The 16,062-nt window shown below is 35.1% G+C and overlaps 1 protein-coding gene across 1 annotated transcript in view; it reads right to left on the reverse strand.

Annotated features, from left to right (window-relative positions):
* ADAMTS6 (ADAM metallopeptidase with thrombospondin type 1 motif 6) overlaps nucleotides 1–16,062 on the reverse strand; it is a 366,007-nt gene that overhangs the window by 31,090 nt on the left and 318,855 nt on the right. The window contains exon 21 of the mRNA XM_003785868.1: nucleotides 7,222–7,351. Within this exon, the coding sequence (XP_003785916.1) occupies nucleotides 7,222–7,351 (130 nt within the window). The remainder of the gene's footprint in view (nucleotides 1–7,221; nucleotides 7,352–16,062) is intronic.

The following is a 16,062-nucleotide window of genomic DNA, read 5'->3' on the forward strand; positions in this document are numbered from 1 at the left end:
TCATGTCTTTATGGAAGAAAGTAAAAAGGCACCACCTTAGGTGTACGTGGCTGGCGCCTTAGCCGGTTGAGCTATAGGCGCCGAGCCAGCAAGGATATTCTGAATGCCTACTCTGTTCTACATATCGTACTCTGTTTTACAGAAGTAAGACCCAGTGTTAGAAAGCCACGTCTCCAAAATCATGAAAAAGAGCAATGATGGATCCAGGGCTAGATCTCCCCATCAAATGCTATTTCAACTGCATTTCTTTGTTAATACTGCCAAATAGTATAATCAAGGTCACAAGCATGGGGGTACCAGATATTTTTTTCACTCCATAATTATATTAATGTATTAAGCAGCTATGATTTATAATTAATCAATGGACATGCTCACAGTTTTGGGTGGGAGACTACCCAGAAGAATATGAAAAGCTTAAGGACAAATTTCTCACTATTTCTGTGAGCACAGCTCCACTGGATATAGAAGATAATACCTCAGTAAAGTCTAGTACTAGTAGCCTACATTGGAGACGACTAGTCTCCAACTAAGCCGCATGGCCTTTGTTCATTATTACTTGTGTTATGTTTATTTATAGAGGAAATTTGGCATTTAGAAATATCATAGTTAACCAGTTTTTCAAACTTAAAACATATTTTGTCAAAATCTACAAAATATCAAGCCAAAATTCATTTAAAGAATGCCAATTGAATCTTGAATTTAAAAAATCAGACATTAACATTTCTTTCTTGTCATTTTCCAAAGGAGATTTAAAGTGATTTTCATATTCTGTCCTTTCTGTTTTCCACAGATGAACATGATCCCAAGTTGTTAGTACTATTTTTGGTAAGGAGGAAAATGTGTACAGAGAATAATAACTTGCATGCCAGACGTAGTGAAAATCTGATTCAATTCGCAACAGTGATTTCATCACTAAGATTAGGGGATAAAACAGAAATGTGTACAGCTCAGTCACAAAAAGTGCAGTCATACTACCTCCAGCCATGATCTCATTAGGTCTCATAATGTAAGAAGGATGGAGGCCTTCAAATTAAACACAGGTGCCCGGAGAGCCAGCAGTGATTCAGGAGGTGTTGCTGTTTTTTTGTTGCACAGGGGTCAGGGCCATCTCTGCCCTTTTACTTTTTGTCCCCTCTTTCATTGCCAACCGTCTCTCCTCAGAAACTTAGCCTTGATGTATCACTCTAGTCTTCAGTGTGGAATGTATGAAAGTAAAAGTATTAATCACCCTCCCAGTGTCCTTTCTGACTTTAACTCTGATTTCAGACTTCACACTTGGTCCCTGTTGCATCCTTATTGCTCATCATATCATCCCTTCCCAGGTCTCTCTGAAGGATGAAATCACACCCTAGTCATTTAAACGGTTTTGCAGTCCTACCAACGCATCTGCTTGTCTCAGTTTCTCCATTCTCCTGTCTGGTTTAAGACATATTACTTCCTTCATCTTTCTTCTTCATGTATTTGACACTCTGAGGACCTTCTCCCTATTTCTCTTTTTCCCCTCTTCCAGATTCAGTGGTAAAAATATGGACATAGAAATTCTTCCTGGGAATAGCAATGGCTGAATTGTTATAGTCTGAACAATCCCAGGGCTGGTTCTTTCTGAGCTCTTCCCAGTAACCAAACTGTCTTTATCCTCGTAAGAGCCTTCATATGCATGACCTGACATGTGAACAGTGGGATTTATGCTTAAGTGTCTGAAATAAAAGTGGTTTGCAGTGGCTCTGTAATTTGATCTAGAGCTCAGTCTCTTATTATTACATATATAAACAATAACTCTATTTAGAGAAGGGACTAAGAGAGACACTATAAAAATATTCCCCAACTTTGGTAAACCAAAATATTTTTGGAGAAACAATTCAATGTAAAACCAGATTATTTTTGCTTTATAATTTAAAAGAAATGTCAGAGAAAATGAAAACATAATTATATTAAATATTTGAATTAAAAGAGGGAGATTTCTCAGCCTTTGTCCCAGAGGCAAGGGTATGATCCTTATCCCTTGTTATTAAGATGACATAGCAAAATTTCAAAAATTTTCAGAGTTTGACAGTTACATCTTTAATCAAAGAGAGATTCAACTACATGATGTATTGTTTATTTACAAAGATACTAAAACTTTCCTATGCTTTAAATAACTTTTAGAAACATTTTCAAAACAATAACAATAAGAATTTAATTCCTCAGCAAATTGGAACATGAAACTAATCTTAAGCAGAACTCTCTATACCCTAAACATTCACTGTCAAGGTTTTTCTAAATTTTAAGCAATCAATGTAATAAACATCTCTGAAGTTGTCGCATTGAGAAAGTGAAGCAATCAAAATTAGATGTACTAAAGTGCTACCAGACATTTGATTTGTAACTTACCAAAGTGAGTGATGTCTGGTATAAGGGGAAAAACATCACTGGTGATTCTCATGCCCTCATGTGTAAAATGATGGGTGTTGGCCTAGATGATTTCTGTGATTCTTCCCAGGTCTTAAATTTTGTAGTTTAATAGACCACTCTGATGAATATTTTTTTATACTTAAAATTGCAGATTATAGTCGTCTGTGGGTGAGGTCCAGTGACTCAAAATAATTGTTAAACATTAAACCATAAGAGATACCCCATTAAATAAAACCTATCCACTAAACAAAAATCAATCTCTTCCCACTCTGAGTTTCCTTTGCCATTTTTGCTTATAACTCTTTTATTATTCCTATCATATTTTGTTTTGTACTATCGTTATTTTATAGGTATTTGCCCAATTAAATTAACTTTAGGACAAAAGGAACTATCTCTCCCAAAGTAGAGTGCCTTCCATGTTGCAGCTGAATAATAAATGTTTTTTAAATTTTGGTCATAACATTATTAAAATAAATATACTTCTCTTGTTTTCACAATTTAAAAAACTACAGTATCATACAGAAATAATACCACATTTTGCTATGTAAAATGTGCCCCTGTGTATAATGAACACCCACATATTTGGCCCAAACTTTCAAGAAAACACCCCTTGAGAAAGTGGCTTGCTCCCAGCTGGGAGAGACCCATTTGGGGAGGGATCATGCTGCCTGGGTAAATGTGCAGACTCACTGCCCTTCTGCAGCTGCCCGCTCTATGAAAGCTGTCCCTTCCCTCCCTCCTGGGAGCCCTTCCCTACCCACTTCCTATCAATCATATCCTTTAATATCAACTCTTTCCTTCTCTTTTTTCCAGTTATTTAAGCCTATCTCATGGATCCTACTGTTTTCACATATAGTCACTTCACTATCTTGACTACTAGACTCTTTCTAAAAAAAGAGCTGTTGCTATGAGCATGCTAACTTTCTCCAGCAAGGCCTCCTCTGAACCTTGAAACTCTTACAAATAAACACTATTATTTCCCTGCCAATGTTCCCTTTTTGTCTATTCTTTCTAGTCCCCTGTCATTTCCTTTATACTATAATAGAAAGACAAATCTTATTGTTCTCTGTTTTTCTCTACTGTACCTGTAAATTCAATATAACTAAAGATATTTGAAATATTTCAATATTTAAAAAAATACTTTCTGATAAAAAATACTCTTTAGGATTTTAAATGAATGATTTTGGGAAAAATAATACTTGAAAATAAATATAAATCTCTTCCACAAATCAGGCAAATAACTTTCAGATAAAGTTTACATTAAAAATAAGAAAAGAAACATTGAAAATATAATCTCAGAGTAGGGAAGACCTTTCTAAACATTATACTCATGAAAGAAATAAATCAATCAAAACACTATAAATAATACAGAAAACATGAAAAACTTGAAAAGATATCTGGAACAGAAAAAAGAGCTAATATCCTTAATATACTAAGTGTTCATATAGACTGATAACAAAATAATAAACAGAACAGGGCATGAAGATAAGAAGTAGAAAAGAAATAGTCCAAATGGCCACTAAACATAATTTTTAAATGTTCAGCCTTATCACAGTCCAAGAAATAGAATGATAAAATAAAATAAATAAAATAGGAATTATGTATCAGGGTATTTTTACCTATTAAATAATCAAAGATTGTTTGTAAAATAATAATGCCCAGTGTTGTTCAGTTCTGGAAATAGCATTCTTTTTTTTGTTTGTTTTCTTCCTTTTTTTTCTTGGCCAGGGCTGGGTTTAGAACCTACCACCTCTGGGTATATGGGGCTGGTGCCACAGGCACCACCTGGAAATAGCATTCTTACATACTCTTAGTAGGAGTGTATATTCATGCAATCTCTCCAGACAGTGATTTGACAATTACCTCAAAGATTAAAATATGTTTTTATTTGAACCAGAAATTCCATTCCTATTTATTTAGCATTAGGGTACAATTGTGGACAGCAATTTTACCAGCAAAAATGGTTAATGTTTGCGGTGTTGTAGGGGATCAAAGCAAGAATACAATAAAAATTGTTCAATAATATAATACCAATTTAAATAAATAACGACATATTTGCTAAAGCTTGTTCAAGATATTTAATGTTCAATATATACTGAGAACTGACTCAAAAGCATCTACATAGTATAATACCTTTCTGTTATACACATGTACACATATAGAAAAAAGACTGGAAATAGTATATGTACATCAAAATACTAATGGTGGTATTTTAGGGTTTTTTCATTGCCTTCATTTTGCTTATCTACCTATCACATAATTACCATAAAAAAACCCTCTTCTTTCTTCACACTTAGGAGCCTTATTGAATTCAGTAGTCTTTCTATGATTTTTATCTCTATAATACCAATGCCCACTGGGAATCTCAGATGGTCCCTGACTTATGATGGGTTGACTTATGATTTTTGAACTTCACAATGGTGTCAAAACAATGTACATTCACTAGAAACCATATTAAGAATTTTGAATTTTCATCTTTTCCCAGGCCAGCCCGATGCTGCAGTACAATACTTGGGATGCTGGGCAGCAGCAGTGATTTTTAGCTCCTAGTCACCAGTCACCAGGGTGACCTGGATGATTTTGCCCAACTGGAGGCTAATGTCTGAGTATGTTAAGGTGGGCTAGGCTAAGCTAGGATGTTCATTAGGTGGATTAAATGCATTCTCAACCTAAAATAAACTTATGATGGATTCCAGGATGTAACCTCATTGCAAATTGAGGAGCATATCTAATAAGCATTCTGAAGAAATAAAATTTCCTTTGTCATCATTCAAATTAAAAGCAATAAACAGAAATTCGAAAGTAACTATGAAAAAAGGACTAATAATAAGCAATATTTTAAATGTGGGCATTTAGGTCTTTCCAAAAAAGAAAACTGTCAGACAAATTTTCTCTCTTTCCCATATTCTCTGCATCTTTCTTGTTTGAATTCTATCTCCCACTCACAAACTTTAATAAGTAACTTTATTTCGGAACTACAAAAGAAGATAGAAAATTAACTTGAATCATGTCAATTATCCTTAAACTGTTAAAAAAGAAACTCCACTTCCAATGTAATAATCAAACCCACAATTTATGGGATAGAATGACCAATGACTGAAATCTCTAAGGACATTGGACATTTAAGCATTTAAGCTTAAACAAATAAAAACACTTAGGCCAAAATAAAATAGGTGTGACCAGGCCCATTCAGATCTCGCGAAAGGTTGATCAAATGTCAAACGTAATACTTAACATCCTGAGTGTCAGGGAATTAACTTTAGCGGAGGCTCACAATCACATGAAAATATAGTGAAGCTACTGGGAACCCAGGACGGGGACAGTGAGCATCATTTTGTTTTACCTAATTTTCAGTGTCCTTTAAGATAAATTCATAAAAATCATTGGCAATAAAGAGGAATATGAAAAAAATATCTTTGCAATAGACAGACATAATAGGTCACATTTCTATAGTTTCCCATGTCCGGATTTTAAGGAATTGAATATACGATGATAACATTTTGAAAAGAAAATATACAAAATAAAGTCTTAGAATAAAAACTTCTATCACTCTACATTTCTTGTGCTCATTACCCGAAACCTTTTCAAGACTCTAGTAGTGAATATCATCACCTTTAAGATTCAAATGTTCAGGCAGACACTAACTTTAGAAAATGAAAGTTCATGAGATTATTATTTTGCAACAGATATTAAGAAATGCACATTTGTTCAGCCATATTAGGTACCTGGATGCTTTATCTATTGTTAAGTTCCAGGGTTTTGTGACTATACTGTGGTCATTTTTTAGAAAAGAGAAATAATTCATGGTGAAACCTTTTTCTCCAGTTCTAAAAAGCTTGGGACATATAAATTCGTTTGCATGCCCTTTTAACTTTATCAATTTTGTGTTGGGATAATTAGCTAATCTGGTGGATAAGTTTAACCTATTTCTCAAACAAGAATGAAATTCCATTCACACATATTTTGTCTTATAGTTGTCAATCAGGCAAAATTACTACAAAGATCAGTATTGTCATGATCAAATCAACATCTTTTGTCTGTTTTTTTTTTCTTTTCTTTAACATAATCATTGCCTCTTGTTCATCCAAACATTTCTGCTCTTATGGATTATAAACTGTGCCTTACCGACAGGTCTCACTTTTAAATCATCATTAAGGTGAATGGGCTCTGCCCTTGTGCCTCCCTTTATAGTGAGTTATAATTGCTGCATTAGTCAACACAAGAGACTGAAGTACACCTGTCTGCTTATGTCCAATACTCAGAAGATGGGACTTATGAGGGCAGAACTTCAAACTGAGTCATCAAATTAAAGCTCTGATATTCCATTCCAGAATGTTTCTAAAACATTTGGAAAATCTCTAGGAAGTCAGGGTAAATATATGGAAAAAACAAGGAGTGCAACAAATCACTGCATTTTATTAAGTCTAGGACACAATTATTTTACGTACCATCAGGAAAGGGGAAAATGTTGATCATAATATTATTGTAAGACACTATCTTACCACCAATAGCAAGATAAATCTCAATTTCAGAGATATTAAAATGTGAAAAGATATGTGCCTTAGAGTTGATGAAATATAATAATTTCCAACATTGTTCCAGGACCAAATTCACTGAAGTTCCTGTTTTAAAGGAGTTAATAACTGAAACCTATAGATAAATAGGAACTTTGCTCAGTGAAAAGGACATCAAAATTCTACCCTCTAAGATGTTTTCTACCTTTTTCTCAGCTTAATTTATTCTTACCATATGAATATGTTCTAAATATGAATACAGAATGTTTTCCTCTTTATCTGAAGCAAATAATTCTCACTTCTTTCCCTTACTTACTCGGGTGGGCAGGGCTCAGTGTTGCAGGCTCTTTGATTTTCAGGTGGCTTACTGTCAGGGTCACAGTAATTGTTCTGGACAATGGAGTTGTCATCCAACCTTTTACAGACCACCTCCTGTCTTTGGACACCTTGAGAAAAGGAGGACATCATTAATTGAAGAGAAGTTTACCTTCCAATTAAGTTAGGTATGCACAGCTTTCCTCTGTGGGGAATCAACCTCTCTGAATCGCAGCTGTCTTTATCTGTTCCACACTTGACTGCTTCTCTAAAAAGGAGAGAAGTCCTGGTCATTACACTGAAATTTTAGTCAGAATTATTGTTCTCACATTTAGAAACATTAACTATTTCCAAGTACAAAAAAGAAGCTATTGGTAATCTTAAACAATTAGTGTTCCCACTTATACATTTTTCTTCATGCTTTCCTTATAAAAACAAACTTTAATTCCCCCAAAATAACATCAGATAAAATATATAAGTTTCAATGCAAAACAATGATTGTATATTTATTTAAAAACGAAACGACAGGGACAAATATGCTTCTTGACATTTCTGTAGGACAAACCCCATCAACCCCATCAGTCTTTGTTAGGAACACATCACATATACACATTTGTTTTGTTCTTCCATTTCTATACTTATCTCTGTAAAAGCCCACTGATTGTTTAGAATTTAAAGATTGCAGTGGGTTTCTCTTGGACTGTACCCAACTAGTCTGTGTGACCTAATAGGGTTGGCCTCCTGTTGGTTATACCATTGTCAAAGAAATACACACACACAATTCATTCAAATATTAACTTATAAAATACTTATCTCATTCTTAAAAATTTGTCTATGTAACTTGTTTACCACAGCTAAACGTATTATCATTTTAAAATTTATAAAATATTAAATATGTTTATTACTTATTAGCAAAGATAGCCACCACAACTAGCTCACATTTCACAAAATACAAAGACATACACAAACACACACTCTTATTCATAGACATCCCTGGTGAACAGATTTAAAGTATAATCATTTTCTCTCTTCAGTGTCATGGAATCAAGAGAAGCAAAGATAGGTAACACCTGGATATCAAAAAGAAACAGGCTAGAAGAAAATGCCAAATGTTTTAGACCATACAGAGGTTAACAGGTTACTCCTGGAAATGGAAATAAAAGCATAAACTAAGCCACCCCCAAAACACACACACTCAGACACCCTATTCCTATAAATAGGTAGGCCAAGTTACCCAGAAAAAGTTGTAAAAGCAGCATTAGCAGTATCCAGGAAACCACAGTTTCACACCTAGCTAATCCCACACAATCCTTCAGTTTTTCTTTTTCTTTTTTTTCCAGTTGTTTTAAGTAACAGTACCCCCCCCCCCAAAAAAAGACTGATTACAAATTAGGGAAATCTATGTGAAAAAAGGATCATTCAGTAAAGGAAACTGTCACCTAAAGAGCTAGGCACCAAATGCTTCCCCCTAAGGTCCTTTAAAGAGTCCTGGAAATTCTGTAGCTGGGAGTGCCTCAGTTATCATGTTATACACACCTCTAACTAAGCCCTCTGAATTTAAAGACTGACAGAGAAAACTATTAAATCCACCAGCCTCATGAGACTTAAATCCTAGAGCCTACATGACAGTAGTGAACAGTTGAAGAAAGTATTTCTTATTGCTTGCAGTAACCCAAGGTTCTTACTGATCACCTTCAACAAGTTTTTAGGTTTTCCTAAATTTGGGAGAGAGGTCTTAAAAATAGCCAAACAATTGACTGCCAAAATATCCTAGAGTATGTATTGTATTCTTCTCTCCCAATCCCCAGAATAAGCCAAACAACTCAGTTTATGCGATGACAGCAGTTTGGAATTTTTTAACTATTAAACTTTAGATTTTTGAGGAAAGAATGATTCACATCAGGCATAGCTGTGATCCATTCACAGATGTTCCACGATATGCATCAGATATCTCCCCATTGTGTCATTCCAGTGGGCAGATAACTAAATCCATGTGGTCCACCTAGACAGAAAACTCTACCATTAGTCATAGAATTCAACTACCAACTGCAACAGTGGCTCAGATTATCTATACCCTGGTTCAGGATTTTGCTTCCATCAGGAAGGTAGGGCAGTTTTTTTACAGGTTAGCATGATTATTTCTTAAAAGTCATTCAAATACGACTATACCTGAAACAGGAACAATTGGCATTCAATATCATATCTTTGTTGTTTCTCAGAAAGTAGTAAAAATTTTCAAGGCTACTGAAACATTAATTCAGTTTCTTCAGGTCAGGATAAAATTCTGCTTTCTTTAAATTAACCCTAAAATGTTTGGCTATAATTACATCGTTTTCAAAATAATGGGCCAGGCACAGTGGCTCGTATCTGTAATCCTAGCACTCTGGGAGGCCAAGGTAGGTAGATTGCCTGAGCTCACAGGTTGGAGACAAACCTGAGCCAGAGTGAGCCCTGGTCTCTAAAAATAGCTGGGCGTCATAGCAGGTGCCTGTAGTCCCAGCTACTTGGGAGGCTGAGGTAAGAGAATCCCTTGAGCCCAGGAGTTGGAGGTTGCTATGAGCTCTGATGACATGGCATGCCACCCAGGATGACAGAATCAGACTTTGTCTTTAAAAAAGAAAAAAAAAACCAAAAACAAAAGTAGCCTTTAATGCAAAAGCAGGGTCTCTGCAGTTTGAATTATATATGAGATATGAGTTAGTAGGGAGTAAGATTATTATTTCAAGATAAATTCTATCCATGTATATGTTTTGGAAAAATTGCTACTTAACACCTACTGTTAAAAATCTGAAAAACATATAAACTCACAAGAAACAAAATAAAAAATACCCACAGTCTCATATCTTTGTTCTAAATCTTTATTTTCAGAAATATTTTGCTATTCGGTGAAATCCAGTAATTTCTTTAAAATTATATACCCACACAAACTAGAACTGCCAACTAAATGTGTTTAGCAGGTCATTCATTCATTCATTCATTCACTCATTCAACACATAATAGTTATTAAACACAGACATTGTGCTACTTATGGGATATCGGGTTAAGTACTAAGAATTACAAACTGACTTAATTTCCAAACTTTTTAAAAATTAGGAATTTGGAGTATTTTAGGGTTCATTTCAATTTCATATTTTCAGAATATTTTTTATGAAGTAAAAATTAAAAGTCTTTGAATAGGTAGCTGTATATTTTATAAAGATGCATTCTACCTTGCATTCATCTTTTATTAATTTTCTTCTAGAATGTTACATTGGACAGCATAGTATTTCACACTCAAGAATCAACTATACCAGTAATCTATTCCAAATCTTCCTACAACATTGTACTATCTTCCTCCAACACCATACAAATCTCCTTCTGACTTTTACTCCCCCACTTGGCAGGTTCACAGAATTTTATTTATTTATTTATTTTTTTGCTTTCTGAGTCAGTAGTAACAGGAAACGCTATAAACCAATGCACCTGAATGGATGGATTTTAAAACACATACTTGCAAATTAAGAAAAATGTAACAATTTATCTTTAGAAAGTAGAAAATACAGATCAACTAGGAATAGTATGAACTAAGTCAACAAGAGAAATGATTGTAGTTAGATTCTTTTTTTTTTTTTTTTTTTTGAGACAGAGCCTCAAGCTGTCCCCCTGGGTAGAGTGCCGTGGCATTACAGCTCACAGCAACCTCCAACTCCTGGGCTCAAGCCAGTCTCTTGCCTCCGCCTCCCAAGTAGCTGGGACCACAGGCGCCCGCCACAACGCCCGGCTATTTTTTGGTTGCAGCCGTCATTGTTGTTTGGCGGGTCCGGGCTGGGGATTCGAACCCGCCACCTTAGGTGTACATGGCTGGCGCCTTAGCCGGTTGAGCTATAGGCGCTGAGCCGTTAGATTCTTTTTATATGATCAAGTCTCTTGTACATAAATTCTTTGAAAGTAGTCTGTAAGACATTGCTAAGAAGTTGATGTCAAGCTCTGTCAAGAATAATTATATCCAGTTACGTAAAACCACTATTCTTCAAATCTAAAGACATACAGCTTATAACAAACAAACAAACTTTCCACATGACCAGTCAGTGTGCACCTAATTAAGGATAAAATTCTAGAGGCTTAGTATCCATATCCCCTGGAGATAAGCAGATGTTCTGCAGAATTTAATCAGCCCAATTTAAGAGTGCAGTAATTACACATATTTTATTCTTAAACACCTAAAGCTACTGGCAGGCAAACTGTATACTTGGTCTTTTTAATAATGCAATCCTTCTTCCATGTTTAAAAAAAAAGTAATAGCTTCATATTAGAAAACTTAAGTACAAAGATGTCATTGGCAATACATATTTACTTTAAATCCTCTGGAAAAGCTTTATCTGTTCAGAGACTTTTAATTTGTTTATCTTTTGATTCTTTGGTATTAAAGAATCACATGTTATAGTCATTGGTATGAAAATACAACCCTCACTTTCTATCTGTAAGTTAAAAATTGTCAGACACTATAATTTTGCGCCAATAGTTTAAGATCCTTCTCTTACGCAATGGGGAGAAAGAAGTACCCATGGGAAAATCTGCAAGAACTCCACCAAATGGCACCTGAGTCCTGGGTTCTTCTTCAGCTGCTGTTTTTATTCTCAGGGATGCTGATGGTCCAAATGAGGAATCTATACAGTCCCACTCTGAGCAAAGACTCTAGAGGCTGAATCTTCTTTTCATTTCTTGCCTCCTTCCCAGTCTCTCTTCTCCCCTTATAAGCCGCCCAATATTCTCACATGTTCCCATCTTTACTTTCTTTCAGAGAATTAAATAATTTTTTTTTTGGTAGAGACAGAGTCTCACTTTGTCGTCCTCAGTAGAGTGCCATGGTGTCACACAGCTCACAGCAACCTCCAACTCCTGGGCTTAGGGGATTCTCTTGCCTCAGCCTCTGGAGTAGCTGCGACTACAGGCACCCACCATAATACCCGGCTATTTTTTTGTTGCAGTTTGGCCAGGGCCAGGTTTGAACCCGCCACCCTCAGTATATGGAGCCAGCACCCTACCCACTGAGCCAAAGTCACCACCCAGAATTAAACAATTTTATAAACTCATTTGTAACACAATATTTGGTAATATATTGCTTTTCTCAGGGCAGTTCACCATTTTACAAGTAGAAAGAGGACACGCACTGCACAAAAATTACCACTTGAATTTAACAGATAAGGGCAGTATGTGTTAAACCAAGAAGGCTGGAGGTCTCATGTGCTTACAGACATGAGAAAGACCTTTCAGCCTTCTCATAAGACTCATCATTTCAGTCCTAGACCATGCAATCGATAAATGGGCAATAAATAACCACATGTGAGTGAGTCAAGGAAAAGAAAGAACGGTATATACGCAAATGTATCCTTGGGATTGATGGTCTAACCAACCTCTAGAGAACTTAACTACTGGCACAGCATATCATAACTACTGAAGAAATAGTTTTCTGAAGAGAAAGGGGGGGGGAAGTTAAAAAGTAGATCTTGTACTAAAAATATAGCTGGTGGCTAAGGCAATAATTTGCTTAACCATAGCATCCAGAGTAGCTAGCAACCAAGACAACACTACATAATCACAATATACAGAGCATATGGCCAGCAATATTAATCTAAATCTTTAGTGCAGATAGCAGCCAAGTGCAAGGAAAAAAAAGTCTCTCTGATCTGCCTGTTGGAATCTGGCTTTTGTGCTGTGTGATTACTAGCCAGACACAAGCACTTGCAGGGCAGAGCAAAGCCCATCTGCCTTGGATCTAACAGTTGGCACCCAGGGTACCAATCAATTCCACCCACATGGTTCCTTCTTCTGAAGAGCCTCCTGCTGGTTTTTATCTTTCAAAGATATCCCTTGTCTGCCTTTCCCTTCTGTCCTAAGCAAAACTAGATGTCCTGAAGAAACATTAGATGATCAAAAGGAAAACATGGCTCTAAAAATACTGTATTTTTCTAGAGCAACTATGCTGGTAAGGTAGGGTGGAGCATACAAATACTGAGTTAATTTGAAATCACAATATCCTTTGGAGGAAATTCCTACTACTCATTAGACATTAGTGGTAATCTCTTCCATAAAAAGTGTGTAATTTAATTTAACTCACTGAATCCCTACTATGTCTCAGGCATGGTTTTTTGTCATAAGGGAGAAAGTGAGTAAGACAGTCTTGACCTCAAAGAGATTACATTAAAGTGAGGGAGGGGTGAGATAAGGTAAGATATCATTATAATTATATTCCATGATGGAGTATACCTCATCTAATAAAAGAGTGCATTTTTAGTTCTAATAGTTTTAGTTTTACAGTCCCCATTTTATTATTTTGCTGTCTCTTACCCAGAGACTCTACTCTTTGGTCTTAAAAACTCTTTTCATGGGCAGTGCCTATGGCTCAAAAGGGTAGGGTGCTGGTCCCATATGCCAGAGGTGGTGGGTTCAAACCCAGCCCCCGCCAAAAAAAAAAAAAAGTTTAAAAAATAATTTTCATAGTGAAATGACTGCAATATCACCCCCGTTTCACTTTATCTCCTTCTTATGTTTTTCCTTACCCCAGTTTCTGCCACATTTAGTTACCTCCTTTTGAGTTTTAGGTAGTTTAAATGACCTAAAGGAAGTTTTTATTCTCTTTTGTAAAATGAGACAATCAAGTTAGCTCATTTCTAATGGCACTCTGGAATCCAAAATTCCATAAAAATTTTCTCTCTTCTCTCCTTCCATATTTTAATCATTCAGCATTATTTTTCACCACTTCTCTCTTCCTTCCATATATGCTTTTTCCCTATAGTCTACTGAATAAGAATTCTAGAAAACAGGCATCTGTTACCTCACATTTGGTTTTGTAGTCTTGTTTCAGCACCAGAGTTCTTACCACTATGAGGTACGCGTCAAAGAAGATGGACACATCAAGACACTAACTAGAAATAGGACTTTATGGAAGGCAAGTTTCCTAACAAAAAGAATTTAATCATATTATACAAAGTAGTTTACACGAGCTTTAGTAGGAGCTTCTTTTGGGTATTTTATTTAAAACTCTAAAGGAATTATGTGGAGACTACAAAGTCTTGAGCTTCTTCCATACAATGAGGTATACTTACTACCAAGAGTTTTCCTTTTAAGCATATATAAAATTCCTTTCTCAGAACCAAAGAGTAAATATTTCAGATTTGAATTAAAACAAAGACACAATTATAAACAAGTTGTATATCTTTTAAGCGAAAATCTTCATTTCTTTACGTAGAAAGGAAAATAGTAATATCATGAGGTCTGGTAAAGATGAGATGATGATGCTTACCACTATCCAAGGCTTTGTTTTCTCCCCCAAAGGATTTTATGCATACTCCCTTATAAAGATACATAATGTTTTGATTGTTAAAAATGCTATTTTGAACAGAATTTGTGTGAGGTGAAACATGACCTGTGATGCATAGATTATTAATACAATAGGAATGCACTTAAACTTTGGTTTTAGTCCTACCCAAGTTTTTTAGTGTGTGACTATGTATCCAGACATGTTACACAATAATATAATCACTAAAACAATAGAAATGATGAAAAAGAAAGAAAAACAGCATTTAGGGGGAATGTTTTGGGTCAGCAGAGATATTTTGCTCTTAGCTATAAATCTTAACATCAGAGAAAATGCAACCCACACTATGGACAAGCAAACAGTAAAAAAGGTCAAGATTATCAAAATAACTCTTCGTATTAAGATATTTTACAAAAAGTTAGAAGCTTAAATTATACTGAAAATGCATAGATACTTAAAGAAATTTAAAGTGGACTTTACAGGGGAAGCCATAAGCTTAAGGAAAAAACAAATTAAAATCATTAATATCAAGTACAAATAAATGAATAAACACATTAGCTTCTAGAAGTGTGAACCTACCACAAACATGAGTTTGCACAGAAGAGTGCCTTCAGTCTCAAGAGTATATGAGAACTAAGCCAAGTGAAGTATAGCATTTCAGGAGCTGTAATGTTCACAGTTGCCCTGCTACAAGGCTTGGCACAACTAATTCCATGTGTGAAAGGGTACTCTTCCTTCCCAACTTGGAAAATGACCTTTAAGGAGGGGACTATCTTGTGGGTGAGTGAATAGGGGAATGTTAAGATTAATGTAGTGATACATTGTCTAGTCCTGTAAATATTTTATTTTTCAAAAAGCAAAGTGAAAATTAGGAAATAATAATGAACAAAGATCAATGAAAATCTTTATTCTTTTTAAACTCATCACTTGTTACAGCAGATTGTATTATTAAAAACATCTAGGAATCATATGCGAAAGGATCTTCGAAGTTTCAACCAATAATAGTACGTTGTACTACACAGAAAATGTCTTTCATTGGAAATGTTTCTTAAAAACTAATTAGATGTTTCTTTAAAGTGAAATAAATGGTATTGAGTAAACTGCTTTCAATTATCTAAACTAAAGTTTCCATCTGTAATCTTTCACTTCACTCTGAAAGTAGCTTTTGGATGATAACTCCTAAGTCAAAGAGAAACAAATTAAGCTATAAGATTCAACCTTTATGTCTTTTACACCTTAATTTCATTCAAGTCTACTTTGAATCACATACACACACACAAAACCCAATTAACTTTAGTTTTCCTCCACTTCATTTTTGGACGCCTCTGCTTCATTACAGTGTATGTGTCCTTTAAAAGCTGCAGTACAAGTGTTAGTCATTATTTTTTGGTATAATTTCTATAAAATGCAAGTCTAAAATCTTTGATGCACATTCTGTTAATTCACTAATAATATGACTTGATCTCTTAGTGGTAATAAATGTGTTAGATAGACACCATAGAACTGGTGAAGAAATTAAAAGGCTATCTGTGAATATGTAAGCAT

The sequence above is a fragment of the Otolemur garnettii genome, unplaced genomic scaffold (genome assembly GCF_000181295.1).
Source record: "Otolemur garnettii isolate 467f Iridium unplaced genomic scaffold, OtoGar3 scaffold00017, whole genome shotgun sequence".
Lineage (NCBI taxonomy): Eukaryota > Metazoa > Chordata > Mammalia > Primates > Galagidae > Otolemur > Otolemur garnettii.